The 22,605-nt window shown below is 40.0% G+C and overlaps 1 protein-coding gene across 2 annotated transcripts in view; it reads right to left on the minus strand.

Annotated features, from left to right (window-relative positions):
• Positions 1-3,883: 3,883 nt before the first annotated feature.
• The window catches only part of SRPX (sushi repeat containing protein X-linked), a 105,356-nt gene continuing 86,634 nt past the window's right edge, over positions 3,884-22,605 (minus strand). For both annotated transcript variants that reach the window (XM_061178000.1, XM_061177999.1), the window contains 2 exons: positions 19,833-19,954; positions 3,884-4,359 (listed from right to left, as the gene is read on the minus strand). In XM_061178000.1, coding sequence (XP_061033983.1) covers positions 4,176-4,359; positions 19,833-19,954 — 306 coding nt within the window. In that variant the 3' untranslated portion in view covers positions 3,884-4,175. The remainder of the gene's footprint in view (positions 4,360-19,832; positions 19,955-22,605) is intronic.

The raw sequence follows: 22,605 nt of genomic DNA on the forward strand, positions 1-22,605 counted from the left end.
TTTCCACATATCTGTAGAGCTCTTCACTTTCCTCTTGTTGATTTCTAGTTTCATACCATTGTGGTTAGGAAAGATATTTAGTATGACTTCAGTCTTCTTAAATTTGCTAAGATTTGTGTCCTGTCATATATGTATTCTGGAGAATGTTCCATGTGCACTTGAGAAGAATCAATACTCTGCTCTTTTTGGATGGAATATTCTGTATATGTCTTTTCAGTCCATTTGTTCTATAAAGTATGGTTCATTTCCAATGTTTTCTTATTGATTTTCTGTCTGGAAGATCTATTCTTTACTGATTGCAGGGTATTGAAGCCCTCCACTATTGCTTTACTCTTATTTATCCCTTAAGACATAATAGTATTTGCTTAATATATTTCAGAACTTAGGTTTTGGGAGTATATATATTTACAATTGTTTTATCTTCTTGATGTATTGACCTCGTTATCATTATATAATGACCTTATTTGTCCCTTATTACCATTTTGTTTTGCTTGAAGTCTATTTTGTCTCATATAAGTATGGCTAAGCCTGCTTTCCTTTGGGTTCCACTTGCTTGGAGTATCATTTTCCATCCCTTCACTTTGAGCCTATGTGTGTTTTGAGAGCTAAAAAGAGTCTCCTGTAGGCAGCATATAGTTAGGTCTTATTTTTTAAAAATTTATCCAGCCTCTCTGTGCCTTTTGATTGGTGAGTTCAATCCATTTACATTTAAGGTGATTATTGATATGTAAGGATTTACTACTGCCAATTTTATCTTTTGACTTCTGGTTATTTTGTCTCTCCATTGTTTCTCCTGATAGCCTAATGGAGGGTTTCCTCTGGCTGCCTTTAAAATTCTTATCATTGACTTTTGACAGTTTTATTATATAATATGTCTTGGAGAAGGTGTTTTTGCATTGAGACGATAAGGTGTAAATTAGGTTCGAGGAGTTTTAAATCCAGTTCCTTCCCCAGATTTGGGTAGTTCTCAGCTATTATTACTTTAAATAAGATCTCTGCCCCCTTCTCCCTCTCTTCTCCTTCTGGTATACCCATTAATCTCTTTTGTTTTTTTTGAAATGTTAATTTTATTTATTTATTTATTTATTTATTTAACATCTTTATTGGAGTATACTTGCTTTACAATGGTGTTAGTTTCTGCTTTATAACAAAGTGAATCGGTTATACATATGTTCCTATATCTCTTCCCTCTTGCATCTCCCTCCCTCCCACCCTCCCTATCCCACCCCTCTAGGTGGTCACAAAGCACAGAGCTGATCTCCCTGTGGTATGCGATTGCTTCCCACTAGCTATCTGTTTTACGTTTGGTAGTGTATATAGGTCCATGCCACTCTCTCATTCTCTCTCCTCTTATACTTGAATCATTTCTAAATTTCCTATCCTCAAGCTCACTTATTCTCTCTTCCATCTGATCTGCTGTTTCCAATACTTTCTAATGCATTCTTTTTCTCATTTATTGAGTTCTTCAGCTCCTGAATTTTTGTTTGAAATTCTGAAAAAAATAACCAATCTCTGTGGTGAAATACTACTTCTGTTCATTAATTTTATTCCTGAGTTCACTGAATTGCCTTTCTGAGTTTTCTTGTAGCTCATTGAATTTGTTCATAACAGCTATTTTGAATTCTTTATCTGTTCAATTCCAATATTCTGTATCTTTGGGTTCAGTTCCTGGAGAATTGTCATTTTCGTTTTGTGATACCATGTTACTATGATTTTTTTTTCCATAGTTTTTGATAAAATGTGCCTCTACTGCTGCGTTTGAGCTAGGGAGCACCTGTCTTATTTAGGTAAGGTTTTGTTTACTTCAATTCAGGAGGTTGGTAGTTAAGAGCCTTCCTTTTGTTTTCCAGAAGGTGGCACTAGAGCAAACGTTTTGGTTTCTCTATGGGCACTGACTCCCTGCTAAGGTTGGGAATGTACATATGGGGAAAAAAAATGGGGGGGGGGATTTTTTTTAAAAGGTGGCAGCAGAGTGTGAGGGGATGTGTGCTTAAAATTTGGGGCTTTGGGTGTGCCCATGGCCTGGTAGGGGGTTCTTCGAGTGGGGGGTGGATCCCAGAGGTCCATGGGCAGACCTCTTGCTGGCATCTCAGGGCAGACAGCAGGAGATATATTCCTTCAGTTCCCTTTCCCTCACCACAGTCATTGATATCTCTCTTCAGCTATGCAGGGTGTTACTGAAGAGCAACGGGACCCTCCAGCTGCAGCCCACAGGGACTGACAGCCTTTCGCTCACCCCCTTTTACTTTTCACCTCGTTTGCTAGAGAGCTCACTGCTGGTGCTGCCACTACTGCTTCTGCAATTCCCTTAGCTCTGTAGCCTCTTCTGAGGTCCTATCCACCCACTTTTGTATGCACAGATAGATGGAGTTCTCGGGTGTCCTGGTGTGCTGTGCAGAGGCACTTCTGTTCGTTTATGGATGTCCAATTACATGTTTGTTAGAGGGGAGGAAAAAAGGAAAGGCTCATGTTAACCATGATGCTGACATGACTCTGGATATGTATTTTTTTAAATACCACAGTATACTTATTCTTCAAATAGTCTGTATCTCATTAGGCAAAGTGTCTGTAATATTCTAAGTTCATCAGGAAGACTTGTTTGAAGACATCAGGGCAGTTCCTTAATCATAAGCTCATCCTCAAGGCTTGGAGCTTTCAGGTTATGGGCCAAAGGGCACAGGCTCGCTTTTCACAGACAGGAGCGCTTTAATGTGGGCTGCTATGTTTACTTAATTGTGTGACAAATGATCTTTTGAAACTTTCATGGCTTCCAAACTAGTCATTGGTTAACATTCCTCTTCCAACCATGTCAGTGACCTTTTATCTGATGCATCTGAGGGAGACAGAGGTCAAAGCACCTACTAGTGTGCTTTGTGGGGAAAAAGCATATTTGTAAATGAAATATAACCCTATTCACAGGATAGCATTCACTGCCTAATGTTCAGAAGTGTCAAATCTGCTTCTAGTTTTAAACCTTCCTGTTGGAATTTGGACTTTCCATCATTGATTTTGTTATTTGTTCAGGAATAGATTGACATTTCCCCTCAATGTTTGGCTGGGAAAGCTGAAAGAGTCCAACTCCTGGTTATAAAACTATGATTTTTTCAGGCCCAACCTTAGGCAGTTACAAAGGCTTCGCCTGGAAGGTCTCGTAATGGAAAGCTGCTCTCCCACCACAGACTGGTATACAGTCAATGAATCACAGTCACTGGCTGGAACTGTAGCCAAGGACTGTTCATGTCCTTTCACATACCTGCATTCCTAGCCCACGTGATTTTTATTCTTAGGTCTCTGAGGCCTTGGGCAGAGGTCTTCATGCTCCTGTGCTGGGACCTTATAGGAGGAAGAGGGGACTCTGAAGACACTTTCCCCCACTGATTCAGTATCCAGTACTTTTCCACTCGTAGACCCTCACCCTTCCATGACCCCAGGGTGCATCAAACTGCCACAGGTGGGTCTCCCTCAACAGTGTAACAACCATGTCTTTGGTGATCCACATGACCTTCAACTGGTGCACTGGTCCATTGGAGAAAATAGAAGATGGAGAAATATACAATGGAACTTCCAGTTTTAGCTTCTTGGTTATACCATCACAGTAAGTGATTAAATTCTTACCTCTTTCATTTTCGGCTTGTTGCTTTAATTGGCTCCTCTGACCCTTCCATGTTCAGCTCTCCCAGCTCAACTGAGCTCCTCCTGACAAGACTCATTTTTCCATTCCCAAAACACCAAGAATCACAGTCCTAAAACCCGTGACCACAGTGAGCAAGGATGGCTAGTGCTTGAAAAAGAAAATGAGTTTTAGTAAATTTGCTCCCAAATATTTTATTAATAAAAGTTTTATATAAAAAACAAGATAGATTAGATAGATAAATGTGTCACACTGTATAAAAGGCATTGAAAGCATGTGTATGGTTGTAGGTTCTATTTTCTCTACCAAATTAACCAGCCATGATGGAGTTAAGAGAGTCAATATCATTCATATTTTTTGGAATACTTCAAAGTACAAAAAGCACTGTTAATATTTTAAGTGCAAAGAAAGCTTGCTTGTAATAAAATAGACTTTAAAAATTACAAATAAAAATCTGTACATCAAGGATATTCTTCAGGCCTTCCTGTGTGCATAGCACGGATATAGAAAGAGAAGGGGAACTGCCGAGAGAGGACCCATCACATCAGGTGTTACAGGTCTGGCCCATTTCAGCTTGCAGGACCATCTCCTCTTTTCTCAAGGGGAAGGTGTCGATCAAGTTGAAGAGGGCCACAGGCGTCACCAGGGAGACATAGCGCTCCTTGTCCATGCCGTGCTTATCCACTAGCACCATACTGAAGGAATAGAGTGGGATTCTCAGCAACAGCCTAGGGCAAAGAAAAGAAGACTAGGTCAAAACTGACTCCCCGAGGCCTCTGGTGGACCAACTAGAGTCCTATAACAACACTGTGTGCAGAGAAAGGCTTAATACCACAAAGGACTGAATTACCTTTTAGACCCTTGCTACTCAAAGTGTGGTACGTGGACCAGGAGCATCGCATGGGAACTTGTTAGCAGTGGAGAACCCCACGCTCCCCCGCAAACCTACTGGATTAGAATCTGTATGATGAGTAAGAAAGGTCCACCGAAGACTGGTATGCACGTGACAGGTTGAGTAGCATGGCTTTAGATTCTAGTGGCCAGGAAGACTTTAGACCTGCAGTGGTGCTATGTACCAATAGGTGCTCCAAGGCATGTACAACAAATGCTAACAGAATTTTTTTGTATTAAACTGGAGTCAACCCCCATTCACAGACTAGGTTTGCACAACCACATACCCACTAGAGTCACTGGTTATCAACATTTGGCTCTGTCTGGACACAAGTTTTGGTGTTCACAATGGCAGGGGGGGTGTGCTACTGGCCTCTAGTGGTTGGAGGCCAGGGCTGCTGCCTAACAAACATCCTACAATGCACAGAACAGCCCTCTCCCCACCAAAGAATGATCAGGCCCCAAATGTCAATAGTGCCAAGGTTGAGAAACCCTGGCCTAGGTGAAGCTGATTGAAATGACGTTCCAAACACCGTAGTTCTGGCCCATCCAGCTCACAACTGCATAGAGGGAATCGAACTGGCTCTTCACCCTGGGTTTAAGGACTTGGTTAATTATAATTTTCTTATACCTCAAGTAATTTCAAAAAGCATTTCAAGTGGTTTCAATGGCCTGGTTTCTTTTTTCTATCCCCATTAGAATTTAAACTGTAAAAAAGAATGTATTTCAGTACCATGTTTAGATTAAAAAAGCCAGAGAAAGCAAACAAACAGATAAGCTGAGCCCAAGGGGAAAAAGAGCACACTCAGCTAAAGTGAACAACAAAATCTGGAGAAGACACTTTCTTATGCCTTTTAAGAGGGAGTTTCAGAGAAGATGGGAATACTTTCTATCTTATCCCAGTGGGAAACTAAATTGCTAACCCACTTCTAGTGAGTAGAAATAAAAGCATTACAGTGTCTGCACTGGTTTCTTGTGGTAAAAAGAGGGGACCTCAAGAAGTGCATTAATGAGTTTTTGAACATGTAAACGTAAAGCATGAAAGTGAGGTGAGAATGGAGAACTAATCTTCTCTGCCTCTTTAAGAAGAGGAATATTTATTTAGAGTTTGGAGGGAGGGGGAGGAGGGGGGAAGTCCTAGGGGAGGGGTGACCCAGGAAAACAGAGAAATAGGAAAGTCTGGAGGGAAAAAAAGGCTACGCAACATTGTGGTGGCTGGAACCTGTGGGAAAGGAACTGGAGCGTGGGGTGGTCCAGTACTTAAGTCAGGATAGAAATCCCCCCATGGTGCCATCATCTACCACACACGTTCCTCCTGTGAGCCTTGTGCCTTGACTAACAAAATATTATGAGGGAAAACTGCCATGAGAGGAGATGAGTGGTCAGAGCAGCAGGCTACCAACAGGTACAGAAATGCATCCGCCACGGCTAAGCGACCACAGAAATTCGGGGGATGGATACACACCCTACAGGATGAGAGATGGTACCAGCCATAGTTCAGAGTTACACAAATGTCACACTGAAATGAACTCCTGGAGAATCTTCTAGAGAACTAGACAAAAAAATACAACCCCCCCCTCCTGCCATGGACACACCAAATCTACAACTACATATGGAACAAGTTTCTCTGCCAGAAAGCGAAAAACTAGGATAGTGACTCTTGCATATCAGGCAAGTGAGAAGGAAATCACACCAAAGTGGGTAGAAGAGGCTGAGATACAATCTTGTCCAAACACCTAGCAATACCTCCAGCCCCAGTCACAGCCCCCACCCATGTGGAGGGAACTGGAAACCTGGAGTTTCTCCCTGAGGAGCAAAGGGTTCCAATCCCACATCAGGCACTCCAGCTTTTAAGACCCACACCTGAGAGACAAACCCCAAAATATCTCACTTTGAAAACCAATGGGGCTGACGCCCACAAGATCTGCTGGGCTGTCGCAAACGCAGAAACACCCCAAGACAGTGCAGAAGCATCCGTTTGAAAAGTACCCACACTTTATGTGAATAGGCTCATTTAATAACCTTAAAGCATCACAGTGAGGGGCAGGGGTGTGCCAGTGGAAGCAGTTTTCAAACTCTCCCTCCACCTTGCTAAAGCCAGCAGAAACCATCTCTTATCTCTTCTTTTCCAGCAGGTTGCCATCTTTACGTTCCATCTAGCAGAGACATCTTCTTGCATTCCTTCTGCCTTGCTAAAGCCAGCAGCACCTTACATCTCTCTCTCTCTCTCTCTCTCTCGCCTGGTCCAGTGGCCAACAGGCCTTATGCTTGCAGACCCTCAGGACTGTATCTACTTGCTAAGCTGCTGCCTGAGGGTCTGCCTTCCAATCAGCCTGAATCTAGGTGCTGACTGATCCTCTCCCATTGGAGCACTAACAGGTCTTGGCTCACCCTGAAACTCTGGGAGCTAATTAAAAATAAAATAAGCTATATAGACAATCACAAAGGTCTGAGAGACAAGAGTTAGGGCAGGGTTAAATAATAAGTTTCATCTCCTACCTGAGGCCACTCCTTCAAGACTAGAAGCGGCTGTTGCATATTCTAATGCACAGAAACCAACAGAAAGCCAAGTAAAATGAAAAAACAGACGAATATGTTCTTCTATATATAAAATAGATAAACATATAACCAACAAGGACCTACTGTATAGCACAGGGAACTCTACTGAATATTCTGATAACCTCTATGAGAAGAGAATCTAAAACAGAATGTATATATACACACACATACACACATATATATAAATATAAAACTGAATCACTTTGCCGTACACCTGAAACTAACATAACATTGTAAATCAACTATATGCCAATAAAATTAAAATGTAAAAAGATAAGGCAATTGTCAAAAAAACTTAGGCTAAATAAAAACTCAGGCCAAAATTCAAGCCCCCCCCCACCAAAATTAAGAAGGTCAAGATGGTGACAGCACACCACTCAACCAAACACAAGACCCTTTTCAGTGTGGGACCTGTGTGCTTGCACAGGTCACACACCCATGAAACCGGCCCTGGGTCTACAAGTCCACCAAATCTTTCCAAACAATGAAACCATGCTAAGCCAACCTCAAGTTCCAGGATATGACAGTCAAGGAATAGCTAATTACAATTCCTAATGCAATGAGATGTCTTTCTATTACCAATTCACTCTCAGCAAAATAAATGCATATCAAGTAAAATAGATAAAAAGGGACCTACTGTATAGCACAAGGAACTATATTGAATATCTTGTAGTGACCTATAATGGAAAAGGAAATGAAAGAACAGAAAAACCTCAGGAAAAAAACTTAACAAAACAAAGATAGGTAATTTACCTGATAAAGAGTTAAAAGTAATGGTTATAAAGATGCTTACCAAACTCAGAAGAATGGGTGAACATGGTGAACTTCAAAGAGATAGAAAATATAAAAAAGTACCAAAGAGAAGTCACAGAGCTGAAGAATACAGTAACTAAAGTGAAAAATACACTAGAGGGGTTCAGGGGCAGGTGAAGCAGTAGAAAGTACTGGCAAACTCAAAGACAAGGCAGTGGAACTCACCCAGAGAGCTAAAAGAAGAAAGAATTTTTTTCTTTCATTAAGATAACTTAAGAGATTTATGGGACACTATCAAGTACACTAACATTCACAGTATAGGGATCCTAGCAGGAGAATAGACAAAGAAGCAGAAAACTTATTTTAAGAAGTAACAGCTGAAACCTTCCCTAACCTGGGGAGAAAAACAGACATCCAGATCCAGGAAGCCAAGAGAGTTCCAAAAAAGAGGAACCTAAACAAACCCATACCAAGACACATTATAATTAAAATATAAAAAGCTTAAAGTCATGGAGAGAATCTAATGAGAAAAAACAGCATGTTACGTACAAGAGAATCCCATAAAAATATCAGATTTTTCAGCAGAAACGTAGCAGGCCAGAGGGAGTGAAACAATTTATTCTCCTGAAAGATAAAAGCTTGTCACCAAGAATATATCATACTACCCAACAAAATCATTCAGAATTGGAGAGATGAAGAGTTTTCCAGACAAGCAAAAGCTAAGGGGAAGGCCACCAATAAACCAGCCTTACAAGAAATGTTAAAGGGACTTCTTTAAGCTGAAAAGGGTACTCATTAGTAATAAGAAAAAATATCACAGTACAAATCTCACTGTTAAAAGGTAGGTATACTATGATAAAGGAGGCAAGAATATACAATGGGGCAAAGACAGGCTCTTCAATAAATGGTGCTGGGAAAACTGTACTGCTACACGTAAGACAGGAAAATTAGAACGTTCTCTAACACCATGTACAAAAATAAACCCAAAATGGATTAAAGACTGAAAGGTAAGAACAAATCCTATAAAACTCCTAGAGGAGAACACTAGGGAGAATACTCCTAGGGAAAACACTGTGACATAAATCGCAGCAATATGTTTTTGGATTTGTCTCCTAGAGTAATGGAAATAAACATAACCAAATAGAACCTAATTAAACTTAAAACCTTTTGCACAGCAAAGAAAACCACAAACAAAATGAAAAGACAACTTATGGACTGGGAGAAAATATTTACAAACAATGCGACCGACAAAAGGTTAATATCCAAAATATACAAACACCTCATACAACACATTATCAAAAAAGACAACCCAATATCCCTACCCAATGGGCAGGATACCTAAAGAGACAATTCTCCAAAGAAGACATACAGATGGCCAACAGACACATGAAAAGATGATCAGTATCGCTAATTATTAGAGAAATGCAAATCAAATCTACAAAGGAGTTCTCACACCAGTCAGAATAGCCATCATCAAAAAGTCTACAAATTTTGGGGAAATTGTAGACACATTCACTCTCTAATTGTGGCGATGGTTTTATGGGTGTATACATATGTCAAATCTTATCACACTATGCTTTAAGTACGTACAGTTCATTGTATGTCAATTGTACCCTATAATCTATAAAACTCTTAGGCCATGATTTAGCAAAGTTCTTAAAATATCAAATGTATTGAAGATGAACAGTATGAAGAAATGCAAATGATAATGGCCAGTATTCTCCAGTTATACTAAGTAAAATAAATATGAATATTATTTTCTCAAAAAAAAGTCTACAAATAATAAATGCTGGAGAGGGTATGGAGAAAAGGGAACCCTGCTACACTGTTGGTGGGAATGTAAATTGGTGCAGCCACTATGTAAAACAGTACAGAGGTTCCGTAAAAAGCTAAAAATAGAGTTACCATATGATCTTACAATCCCACTCCTAAGCATATCTCTGGAGAAAACTTTAAGCTCACCTCATCTCACGAAAACACCAAAATCACAACTGCTGAACAACCATCAACAAAAAAACACTGGAACCTACCAAAAAAGATATTTTACATTCAAAGACAATGAAGAAATGACAACTGAACAGTAACGGGTGGTTTTGCGACATAATCAAATCCCATACCCACCAGGTGGGTGACCCACAAACTGGAAAATAATTATATTGCAGAGTTTCTCCCAAAAAACGTGAGAGTCCTGAGCCCTACATCAGGCTCCCCAGCTTGAGGGTCTGACATCAGGAGGAAGAACCCCCAGCACGTTTGGCCTTGAAGGCCAGTGGGGCTTGAGTGCAGTAGCTCCACAGGACTGGGGAAAACAGACGCTCCACCCTTGGAGGGCACACACAAGGTTTCACGTACACTGCGACCCAGCAGAAAGCAGGAACTCCATATAAGCCTGGGCTGTACCTACCTACAAGTCTTGGAGGGTCTCCTGGGGAGGCGGGGATCAGCTGTGGCTCACTGCAGAGGCGGGGGGGGGGACCAAGGATACTGGTGGCAGAGGCTCCAGAGAATACTGTCAGCGTGAGCTCTCCTAGAGGTCGCAATTTTGGCATCAGGACCTGGCCCCTCTCAACGGCCTTTGGGCTCCAGTGCTGGGACGCCTCAGGCCAAACAAACCAGCAGAGAGGGAATACAGTGCTACCCATCAGCAGAGAGGCTGCCTAAAGTCGTCCTCAGCCAACAGCCACCAATAAACACACCCCTTGACATGGCTCTGCCCCCTAGAGGGACAAGACCCAGCTCCACCCCCCCACCCAGTGTGCAGGCACCAGTCCCTCACAGCAGGAAGCCTGCACAAGCCCCAGGACCAAACTCACCCACCAGAAGCAAAGGGAGCAGGCACCAGAAGCAAAAAGGAGCTACGATCCTGCAGCCAGTGGAAAAGAGACCACAAACACAGGAAGTTATAAAAAATGAGATGGCAGAGAAATGTTCCAGACGAAGGAACAAGATAAAAACCCACAAGAACAAGTAAATAACTGCAGATTGGCAACCTACCTGAAAAAGAAAATGATAGGAAAGATGATCCAAGATCTTGGAAAAAGAATGGAGGCACAGATCAAGAAGATACAAGAGATGTTTAACAAAGAGCTAGAAGATTTAAAGAACAAACAGATGAACAATACAATAACTGGAATGAAAAATACACTAGAAGAAATCAATAGCAGAATAATTGAGGCAGAAGAACGAATAAGTGAGCTGGAAGACAGAATGGTGGAAATCACTGTCATGGAACAGAATAAAAAATGAAAAGAAATGAGGACAGTCTAAGAGACTAAAGCAACTAGAGGAAGAAGAACAAACAAAACCCAAAATTAGTAGAAGGAAAGAAATCATAAAGATCAGAGCAGAAATCAATGAAATAGAGATGAAAACAATAGAAAAGATAAAACTAAAAAGCTGACTCTTTGAAAACATAAACAAAATTGATAAACCTTTAGCAAAACTCATGAAGGACAAAAGCGAGAGGACTGGAATCAATAAAATTAGAAATGAAAATGGAGAAGTTACAGTAGACACCACAGAAATACAAAGGATCATAAGAGACTACTACAAGCAACTATATGCCAATAAAATGGACAACCTAGAAGAAATGGACAATTTCTTAGAAAGGTACAACCTTCCAACACTGAACCAGGAAGAAATAGAAAATATGAATAGAGCAATCACAACTACTGAAATCAAAACAGTGATTTAAAAACTTCCGAACAAAAGTCCAGGACCAGATGGCTTCACAGGCGAATTCTGTCACCTATTCTTCTGAAACTATTCCAAAAATTGCAGAGGAAGGAACACTCCCAAGCCCATTCTATGAGGCCATCATCACCCTGATACTAAAACTAGACAAAGATACCACAAAAAAAGAAAGTTACAAGCCAATATCACTGATGAACATGGACGGAAAAATCATCAACAAAATACTAGCAAACTGAATCCAACAATATATTAAAATGATCATACACCATGATCAAGTGGGGTTTATCTCAGGGATGCAAGGATTCTTTCACATCTGCAAATCAGTGTGATACACCACATTGACAAACTCAAAAATAAAAACCATATGATCGTCTCAATAGATGCAGAAAAAGCTTTTGACAAAATTCAACACCCATTTATGATAAAATCTCTCCAGAAAGGGGGCATAGAGGAAACACACTTCAACATTATAAAAGGCCATATATGACAAACCTACAGTTAACATCATTCTCAACAGTGAAAAGCTGAAAACATTTCCTCTAAGATCAGGAACAAGACAAGGATGCGCACTGCCACCACTTTTATTCCACAGTTTTGGAAGTCCTAGCCACAGCAATCAAAGAAATACAAGGAGTCCAAACTGGAAAAGAAGAAGTAAAACTGTCACTGTTTGCAGAGAACATGATTCTATACATAGAAAATCCTAAAGATTCTACCAGAAAACTACTAGAGCTCATCAATGAATTCAGTAAAGTTGCAGGATACTGAATACACAGAAATCTCTTACATCCCTATACACTAACAACGAAAGATCAGAAAGAGAAATTAAGGAAACAATCCCATTTACCATCACATCAAGAAGAATAAAATACCTAGGAATAAACAGACCCGTACTCCGAAAACTTAAGACGCTGATGAAAGAAACCGAAGATGACACAAACGGATGGAAGGATATACCATGTTCTTGGATTAGAAGAATCGATATTGTCAAAATGACTATAATACCCAAGGCAATCTACAGATTCAATGCAATCCCTATCAAATTACCAGTGGCATTTTTCACAGAATTAGAACCAAAAAAAATCTTAAAATCTGTATGGAGACATAAAAGACCTCGAATAGCCAAAGCAATCTTGAGAAAGAAAAACGGAGCTGGAGGAGTCAGGCTCCCTGACTTCAGACTACAATATAAAGCTACGGTCATCAAAACAGTATGGTACTGGCGCAAAAACAGAAATATAGATCAATGGAACAGGATAGAGAACCCAGAGATAAACCAATGCACCTATGGTCAGTTAATATATGACAAAGGAGGCAAGAATATACAATAGACAAAAGACAGTCTCTTCAACAGTGGTGCTGGGAAAACTGGTCAGCCACATGCAAGAGAATGAAATTAGAACATTCTGTAACACCATACACAGAAATAAACTCAAAATGGATCAAAGACCTAAATGTAAGGCCAGATACTTTAAAACTCTTAGACTAACATATAGGTAGAACACTCACTCTTTGACATAAATCACAGCAATATCTTTTATGATCCACCTCCTAGAGTAATGAGAATAAAAACAAAAACAAACAAATGGGACCTAATTAAACTTAAAAGTTTCTGCACAGCAAAGGAAACCATAAACAAAATGAAAAGACAACCCACAGAATGGGAGAAAATATTTGCAAAAGAAGTGACCAACCAGGGATTAACTTCCAAAATATACAAATATCTCATGAAGCTCTATATCAAAAAAACCCAAACAGCTCAATCAAAAAATGGGCAGAAGATCTAAATAGACATTTCTCCAAAGAAACATACAAATGGCCAAAAAGTACCTGAAAAGATAATCACCATCACTAATTATCAGAGAAGTGCAAATCAAAACTACATTGAGATATTACCTCACACCGGTCAAAAAGGCCATCATCAAAAATCTACGAACAATAAATGCTGGAGAGGGTGTAGAGAAAAGGGAACCCTCTTGCACTGTTGGTGGGAATGTAAACTGGTACAGCCACTATGGAGAACAGTATGGAAGTTCCTTAAAAAACTAAAAATAGAATTACCATATGACCCAGCAATCCCACTCCTGGGCATATACCCAGAGGAAACCATAATTCAAAAAGATACATGCACCCCAATGTTCACTGCAGCACTATTTACGATAGCCAAGACATGGAAGCAACCTAAGTGTCCATGAACAGAAGAATGGATAAAGAAGATGTGGTACATATATACAATGGAATATTACTCAGCCATAAAAAAGAATGAAATAATGCCATTTGCAGCAACATGGATGGACCTAGAGATTATTATACTAAGTGAAGTAAGTCAGAGAAAGACAAATATCATATATCACAGCACTCATATGTGGAATCTAATTTTTAAAAAATGATACAAATGAACTTATTTACAAGAGAAACAGACTTACAGATATTGAAAATAAACTTATTGTTACCAAAGGCGAAGTGTGGGGGGGAGGGATAAATCAGGAGCTTGGGATCAATATATACACACTCCTATATATAAGATATATAATCAACAAGGACCTACTGTATAACACAGGGAACGCTACTCAATATTCTGTGATAACCTCTATGAGAAAAGAATCTTAAAAAGAATGAATATATGTATATGTATAAGTGAATGAGTTTACTGTACACCTGAAACTAACATGACATTGTAAATCAACTATATTCCAATAAAATAAAAAAAAGAAAACATGCATGCACCCCAGTGTTCAAAGCAGCACTATTTACAATAGCCAAGACATGGAAGCAACCTAAGTGTCCATTGACAGATAAATGGATAAAGAAGATGTGGTACACGTATACAATGGAATATTACTCAGCCATAAAGAATGAAATAATGCCATTTGCAGCAACATGGATGGACTTAGAAATTATCATATTAAGTGAAGAAAGACAAAGGAGGACAAATATATGACATCACTTATAGGTAGAATGTAAAAAAATGATATAAATGAACTTATTTTTACAAAACAGAAATAGACTCACAGACATAGAAAACAAACTTATGGTTACCAAAGGGGACAGTAGGGGGTGGGGGGGAGGGGGAGAAATTAGGAGTTTTGGATCAACACATACACACTACTATATATAAAATAGAAACAACAAGGACCTACTGTACAGCACAGGGTACCATATTCAATATCTTATAATAACCTATAATGGAAAAGAATCTGAAAAAGAATACATATATATATGTATAACTGTATGACTTTGTTGTACACCTCAAACTAACAAAATTGTCAATTAACTTCAATTTAAAAATGGTTAAAATAAAAAGATTTTTAATTTTAAAGGTAGATGTATTAGTAAAAGTAGTGGATTTATAAAGCTAATATAAAGGTTAAAAGACAAAAGTGGTAAAATAACTACAATAACTGCTTAAGGGATACACAGGATTAAAAGATATAAAATGTGACATCAAAAACAAAACGTGGGCTTCCTTGGTGGCGCAGTGGTTGAGAGTCTGCCTGCCAATGCAGGGGATACGGGTTCGAGCCCTGGTCTGGGAGGATCCCGCATGCCACGGAGCGACTGGACCCGTGAGCCACGGTTGCTGAGCCTGCGCGTCTGGAGCCTGTGCTCTGCAACAAGAGAGGCCGTGGTAATGAGAGGCCCGCGCACCGCGATGAAGAGTGGCCCCCGCTTGCCGCAACTAGAGAAAGCCCTCACACGGAAACGAAGACCCAACACAGCCATAAAAAAATAAATTAAAATTAAAAAAAAAAAAAAGAATGAATGAAGAAAATATTAAAAAACAAAACAAAACAAAACAAAACAAAACGTGTGTGGAGCTTGAGAATGCCTTCAAACTTAAGTTGTTATATTTATAATGGTCCATTTTAAGTTGATAAATGTAAGCTTCATGGTGACCACAAACCAGAAACCTATAATAGATACACAAAAGATAATGAGAAAGGAATCTAAGCATACCACTAAATTCATCAAATCACACAGGAAGAGAATAGAGAAGAACGTAACAGAGGAACTATAAAACAGCCAAAAAACAATTAACAAGATGGCAGTAAGTATCTACCTATCAATAATTTAAGTGGACTAAGTCCTCTAATCAAAAGAAAGAGTAGCTGAATGGATAAAAAAAAAAAACCTATCTATATGCTGCCTACAAGGGACTCACTTCAGATGTAAAGACACACACAAAGTGAAGGAATGGAAAAATATATTCTATGCAAATGGAAACCAAAAGTAAGCTGGATCACTGTTCTTATATCAGACAAAATAGACTTTAAAACAAAGACTATAATGAGATAAAGAAGGGCAATACATAATGATAAAGAGTTCAATCAAACAAAAGGGTATAATATTTGTAAATATATATGCAACCAACATAGGAGCACTTAAATGTATAAAGCAAATATTAACAGACCTAAAAGGGAAATAGTAGGACAATGATAGTAGGGGACTTTAATATCCAGCTTACAACAATGGATAGATCATCCAAACAGAAAATCAGTAACGAAACAGCCTTTAACACGTTATACCACATAGGTTTAAACAGATACATACAGAACATCCCATCCAAAGCAATAGAATATATAGTCTTCACGTGCACATGGAACATTCTCTGGGATAGATCACGTTAGGCTATAAAACAAGTCTTAATTTAAAATGATTGAAATCATATCAAGCATCTTTTAAGATAACAATGTATGAAACTAGAAATCAAATATGGAAGAAAACTGGAAACATTCATAAATAATGTGGAGATTAAACAAGGTGTTACTGGACAATCAGTGGGTCAAAGAGAAGTCAAAAAAATACCTTCAGTCAAATGAACATGGAAATAAAACAACAAAACTTATATGAGATGCAGCAAAAGCAGTTCTAAGAGAGAAGTTCAGGGCAATAAATACTTATCAAGAAACAAAAATCTCAAAATAACCTAACTTTACACCTGAAAGAATTAGAAATCAAAGCCCAAAGTTAGTAGAAGTTAGGAAATAATAAGGATCAGAGCAGAAATAAATGAAGGAGAGACTAAAAAGATAATAGAAAAGACCAATGAAGCAAGAGCTGGTTCTTTGAAAAGGTGAAATTGATAAACCTTTAGCTACACTCACCAAGACAGAGGGGGCTCAAATAAAAATCAGAAATGAAAGAAGAGACATTACAACTGATACCACAGCTATACAAAGGATAAGAGACTATTATGAACAATTATATGCCAACAAATTTGACAGCCTAGAAGAAGCAGATAAATTCCTAGAAAAATACAATCTTCCAAGACTGAATCATGAAGAAATAGAAAATCTGAACAAATTACTATTAAGGAGATGGAATCAGTAATCAAAAACAAACAAACAAAAAGTCCAGGACCAGATGGTTTCACTGGTGAATTCTACCAAACATTCAAAGAAGAATTAATTCTACCAAACATTCAAAGAATTAATACTAATCCTTCTCAAACTCTTCCAAAAACTAGAAGAGGAGGTAACATTTCAAAACTCATTTTACAAAGCCACCATTAGCTGGTAACCAAAACCAGACAAGGACACAAGAAAATTACATGCCAATATCCCTGGTGAACACAGATGCAAAAATCTTCAACAAAATATTCGTAAACAGAATTCAACATACATTAAAAGGATCATACAAGTGAGATTTACTCCAGAGATGCAAAGATGGTTCAACATCTACAAATCACCATGTTATACCATATTAACAAAACGAATGATAAAAATCATATAATCTTAATAGCTGCAGAAGAAGCATTTGACAAAATTCAGCATCCATTTATGATAAAAACCTCTCAACAAAGTGGGTATAGAGGGAACATAACTCGACATAATAAAGGCCATATATAAACAAGCCCACAGCTAACTTCATACCCAATGGTGAAAAGCTGAAAGCTTTTCCTCTAAGATCAGGAACAAGCCAAGGATGCCCACTCTTGCCACTTGTATTCAATATGATATTGTTAGTCCTAGCCAGACTCAGTAGGCAAGAAAAAGGGGGAAAAAAGGCATCCAAATTGGAAAATAAAGTAAAACTGTCATTATTTGCAGATGTCATGATATTATACATAGAAAACCCTAAAGAATCCATCAGAAAGCTGTTAGATTAATAAACCAATTCAGTAAAGTTGCAGGATACAAAATAAATATACAAAAATCTCGTGCATTTCTATACACTAATAAGACAGTAACAAAGAGAAATAAAGAAAAATCACTTTTATAATTGTATGAAAATGAATAAATACCTAGGAATAAACTTAGCCAGGGAGTTGAAAGACGTGTACACTGAAAACAATAGGACATTCCAGTTCAAACCTGTGAAGCCTTTGGTAAAACCACAAGGCCAGTGGTTCACTCACTGTGATCCCCAGACCAGCAGCATCAGCAACACCTGGAAACTTGCTAGAAATGCAAGTTCTCAGGCCCTGCCATAGACCAACTGAGTCAGAAACTCTGGGGGTGGGGCCCAGCACTCTGTTTTAACAGTCCTCCTGGAGATTCTGAGGCAGGCTAAAGCTTGAGAACCACTGCATAATTCATTTATACAACTTATTTGTTTAAATCATCCTCAGCCTACAGAGGTCTACAGTAGCCCCAACATATAAAACCTGAATGATAGCAGTTTTCTTAAATCAGACTTTTCTATTCTTCAAATTTAAACAATTTAAAAATCACATTAAGATTCTCTATATATCTGCAATTCAGAAAAAAACCCTTTAGTCAATTCTGCAACAGGTTTTTAAAAAAATCAGTGACATAGCATATGAGCAGTTAGTTCTAAATAAGCAATAGCTTCATGAAACCTACTTTGAGAATTTTCAATAAAATTTTTCAGATGTCAACAATCCTGTTAAGTTTTCTTATCTTCAAATTGGAGTGTTGGTAATTATAAATATGCTCTTAAAGGCTACTATCACCCCTGGAAATAGTAAAGCTGTTTCCATTTAGAGTCATTTACTTACTTAGCACCAACATGGTACCAGGCACTGTGCTAGGTACTAGGTAGCAAATCTTGAAAACATCTGGTACTGACCTCAAAAGTGTTACCCCTAGGGACGTACTAGATGCAAATGCAGTAGGATAAAAAATGAATAAATAAAAGCTTCTGAGTATTCCCAGGCTTCTCCTTCCTTCAGCCAACTAAAGAGAATTCAGGCCTATTTTTGTTTTTCCATCCCTCGCCTTCTGAGTTTTTGACCCTGGTGTAGATGGGGCAGACTCTCTTCGCGTGGAGAGAGGTATAAATCAAACATGTGGAGGGTCAGAAGGCAGATGGAAAATAAGGAAGTTAGAAAAAAGAAGCTATTGTGTCAATCTGTAACATCACTTGCTAAGGACATATTTCTATCATAATCTCTCAAGGAATTTCTGTGAACCTCTTTGAAAATCTGTGATAGGGTTCACCACATTCTATTTCATTTTCTTCTTCCTGGGTATATAGAAAGACTACATTTCCCAATCTCCCTTGAAGGCTGATCGCAATCATGTGATGAGTTCTGGCCAAGGGACTGAGAGACAGCAATTTTATGTTTCCAATATGAAGCCAAAAAAAAGTGGCATGGTTTGTTTTTACTCTTTTCCCCCTTTGCAGAAACCTGAAAGTAATGTATTCTGGGATGTTGATGCTACAAGATGGTGGAGCCACCAAGAGCTTGGGACCATGAGATTATATAGAACAGAGATCTGCCCCCTCCCTTGCAGAGTGTGAGAGAAAAAGGTGAGAAAGGAAGATTTTGAGGAGCTCTGCTTTATGCTAATTGTCCTTTTCACAGTGGTCAAAAGATACAAGTAAAAATTTGGGTTGCTCTGAAATTACCTTTTGGCTGTTGAATTCTGCTTTTTTAATGCACCATTACTCAGAGTCTGAACACCATGATTCTGGCTTTTTAAGTGTTACCAAAAGTTGTTAAAATGGGACTATGGACAAGTGCCCTGGAAGCATGGAGGAAAAAGAGGCCAAGCCTGGAAAGGCTAAATTGGAGGCCTGCCCTCTTAAGACCAAGGATTGCTTAAATCCTTTTTGCATTCTGTCCCCTTCCCATCCCACTCCCACCAAGGGGAAAAAAAACAAAGACAAAGCAAAAACACCTGGAGGGGGAAGGAACCCTGGTAATTACCCACTGCATCATGTATTTGGACAAGCAGCCACATGCCAATTAATATTGTTATAATACTCCCAGAATAAAAGTAATTAAAGGTTGAAGGTTGCCTGGAATCAAGAATGAATAGAGAGAAATCAGGGAACCTGATCAGAAAAAAAGCACTTTTTATAGGTAATAACACTTAAGAACAGAACTTCCCCCTACCTGAGCTGCAGAGCTAGGGCTGGAGGCATAATCTTTGCTCCTATCCTGCCGATGAGGGTCGGGAACACACCTACCAGCTCCACTATGGTGATGTGTCGAAGATCCAGGCCACATTGTGCTTGCTGGAAAAAAACAAAAAAAAAACAAAAAAAAACCCAAGCAGGGAGGTGTGAGCACGGTTAAAGAAAATTCCATGTCAAACTACAGACCCACAGGAGCAGTATTGTTCTGTTTGGGGAAGTTTATTTGCCCACTCCAAACTGTCCTGAAGATAGCTGAGAAATTCAAGTTCAACTAGTGGCTATAAAACCTAAATACCTTCCTAGAGGAATCATTCAGAAATGGCTTGGCAATGAGATTTTGAAAACCTAAGCAAAATGGCAGTGTATGTATTTCTAGATGGGCTGAGACTTTGCATGAGCCAAATTTCCTAAAAAGTGTCCAAGACCACCCCCAGAGGATTCTAATTTGTCTTTGCAAGGACAAAAGAATATTTCCAGTGTCCCACAATCTGCCCTTGTTTTCACCCCTCACACCCGCCTTCCCGAAGCCCCCGCAACATGAGCATGGTGAAGAAATAAGGATAAGCGATTCCAACCCTCATCTGATGCCCTGGTTTTTTACATCTGGTGACCTGGCCCTAGCAGTTGCCACCCAGGGACAGCCCTTGATGGCCTGGCTCTGGTGACCAGAGGGGCTGGAATTCCTGGGTCCCATGCGACTCTAACAGTTCTTGGTGGGCTACCACCCCTGGGGCATTGCACAGACAGCAGACTGAAACACACCCCCAGTTTCTGTGGAAGAGACCTCATTTTTTGTCCTGGATCATCAACCTTATGGGCAGGCTTCAGGCTTGGCATACATCTAGAGGCCTACAGAGAGGCCCTCGGGGAACGTAGGCCAGGGATGCCATCTTTGTGTTCTCCCTCTGGAGATTTCCTCTGCTACACCCAGGCAGGGGAGGTGATACGTGGCCCCACCCACTACAGATTGAGGCTCCTGGCCCTTCCAGACCAGAAAGCCTGTTTGGGAAAATTTGAGAGCTGCCTGAAGTGGGCCCTCCCAGTGCCACCCAGGCATGAGCCCAAGTTATAGCCCTAGGCACTGTGGAGTGTGGCCCCCATCTGATAGGAAGGGTTTGTGAGAACACCTGGAAGCTGTGTAACCCAGCAACTCTTAAGCTGAGAGGAGAGTGGGCAGAGCTGATGGCTGCCAGGGCAAACAAACTGGCCCTGTTCAGCCAGGGAACTTGCGGCATGAGTTGGCTTGAGTCAAGACCACCAACAAAGAGCATTAGTGGCACTTGAGGTGTTTTTCCTGCTGTGCCCAGGAAAGGAAGCTGATTCACAACCTCACTTATTACTGAATACTACCTTCAGACCACCTGACCAAGGAACCTAACCCTAACACACAGGAAGCTGCATCGCCCATCTAACAGCCCTGCTTACAGTGGCGCTTGAATAGAGTACAGCCCATGGCTTTCTCTGTCTGCAAAGGAAAACTAGTGGCCTCACCTAACTAAAATATTCAGTGCACACTCTTGCCTGATTTGAGTCCCCAGACAATGAGCCACGCAGGCCCTGGGTCCCATCCTGCTGCTTTTTGCCAGGGCAGGGAAGCTAATTCATAGCCCCACCTACTGCTGGGTTTAGTAGTACCCACTCCAAAGCATTTAGTAAGCCTGACCAGAATCCAGACAGTCATGAAGCCCACCCTACAGCTGTATTTGGGCAGGGAACCAAGATAGCAGTCCTATCCAGCTGTTCTCAGCCAGTGGCACGCCCCCACCCCTAACCTCAGAGCTCGAACAGATGCCTTGCCCAAACTGACCCTAATAACAGGCCCCACCTGCCCAAGGATGTTACCAGCAGACACGTCCAGAAACCTAAACAGAGCTGATTGGTGAAGAACTGTCTCTGCCAAAGTAAACCTTAAAGTCTGGAAAAAGAGATCACTTATTCAAATGAACAGACACTGGTATAAAGAATCAAGGATCATGAAAAAGCAAGTATGTATGATACCACCAAAGGTAAGTAATAAAGGGCCAATAACTGACCCTAAGGAAATGGAGAGCTATGAACTTTCAAAGAATTCAGAATAATCATCTTAAAGAGGTTTCGTGAGCTACAAGAACAGACAACTAAATGAAATTAGAGAAGTAAACAAAATGAGTTCAACAAAGAAATATAAACCATGAAAAAAATCACAGAGCTGAAGAATAGAATAACTGAACCAAAGAATTCAATAGAGAGCTTCGGACTTCCCTGGTGGTGCAGTGGTTGAGAATCCGCCTGCCAATGCAGGGGACACGGGTTCGAGCCCTTGTCAAGGAAGATCCCACATGCTGTGGAGCAACTAAGCCCGTGAGCCACAACCACTGAGCCTGCGCTCTAGAGCCCGTGAGCCACAACTACTGAAGCCCGTGTGCCACAACTACTGAAGCCCGCGCACCTACAGCCCGTGCTCCCCAACAAGGAGAAGCCACTGCAATGAGAAGCCCGCGCACCGCATCGAAGAGTAGCCCCCACTTGCCACAGCTAGAGAAAGTCCATGCGCAGCAACGAAGACCCAATGCAGCCTAATTTAAAAAAAAAAATAGAGAGCTTCAAAAGCAGACTCAACCATGCAGAAGAATCAGAAACCTGGAAAACAGGACATTTGAAATTATCCAGTCAGAGGAACAAAAAGGAAAAATAATGAAAAAAGATTGAAGGGCGCCTAAGGGACTTATGGTACACAAAGAAAAATATTTGAATTTTTGGAATTCCAGAAG

This window comes from Eubalaena glacialis, chromosome X, assembly GCF_028564815.1.
Source record: "Eubalaena glacialis isolate mEubGla1 chromosome X, mEubGla1.1.hap2.+ XY, whole genome shotgun sequence".
Taxonomy (NCBI): domain Eukaryota; kingdom Metazoa; phylum Chordata; class Mammalia; order Artiodactyla; family Balaenidae; genus Eubalaena; species Eubalaena glacialis.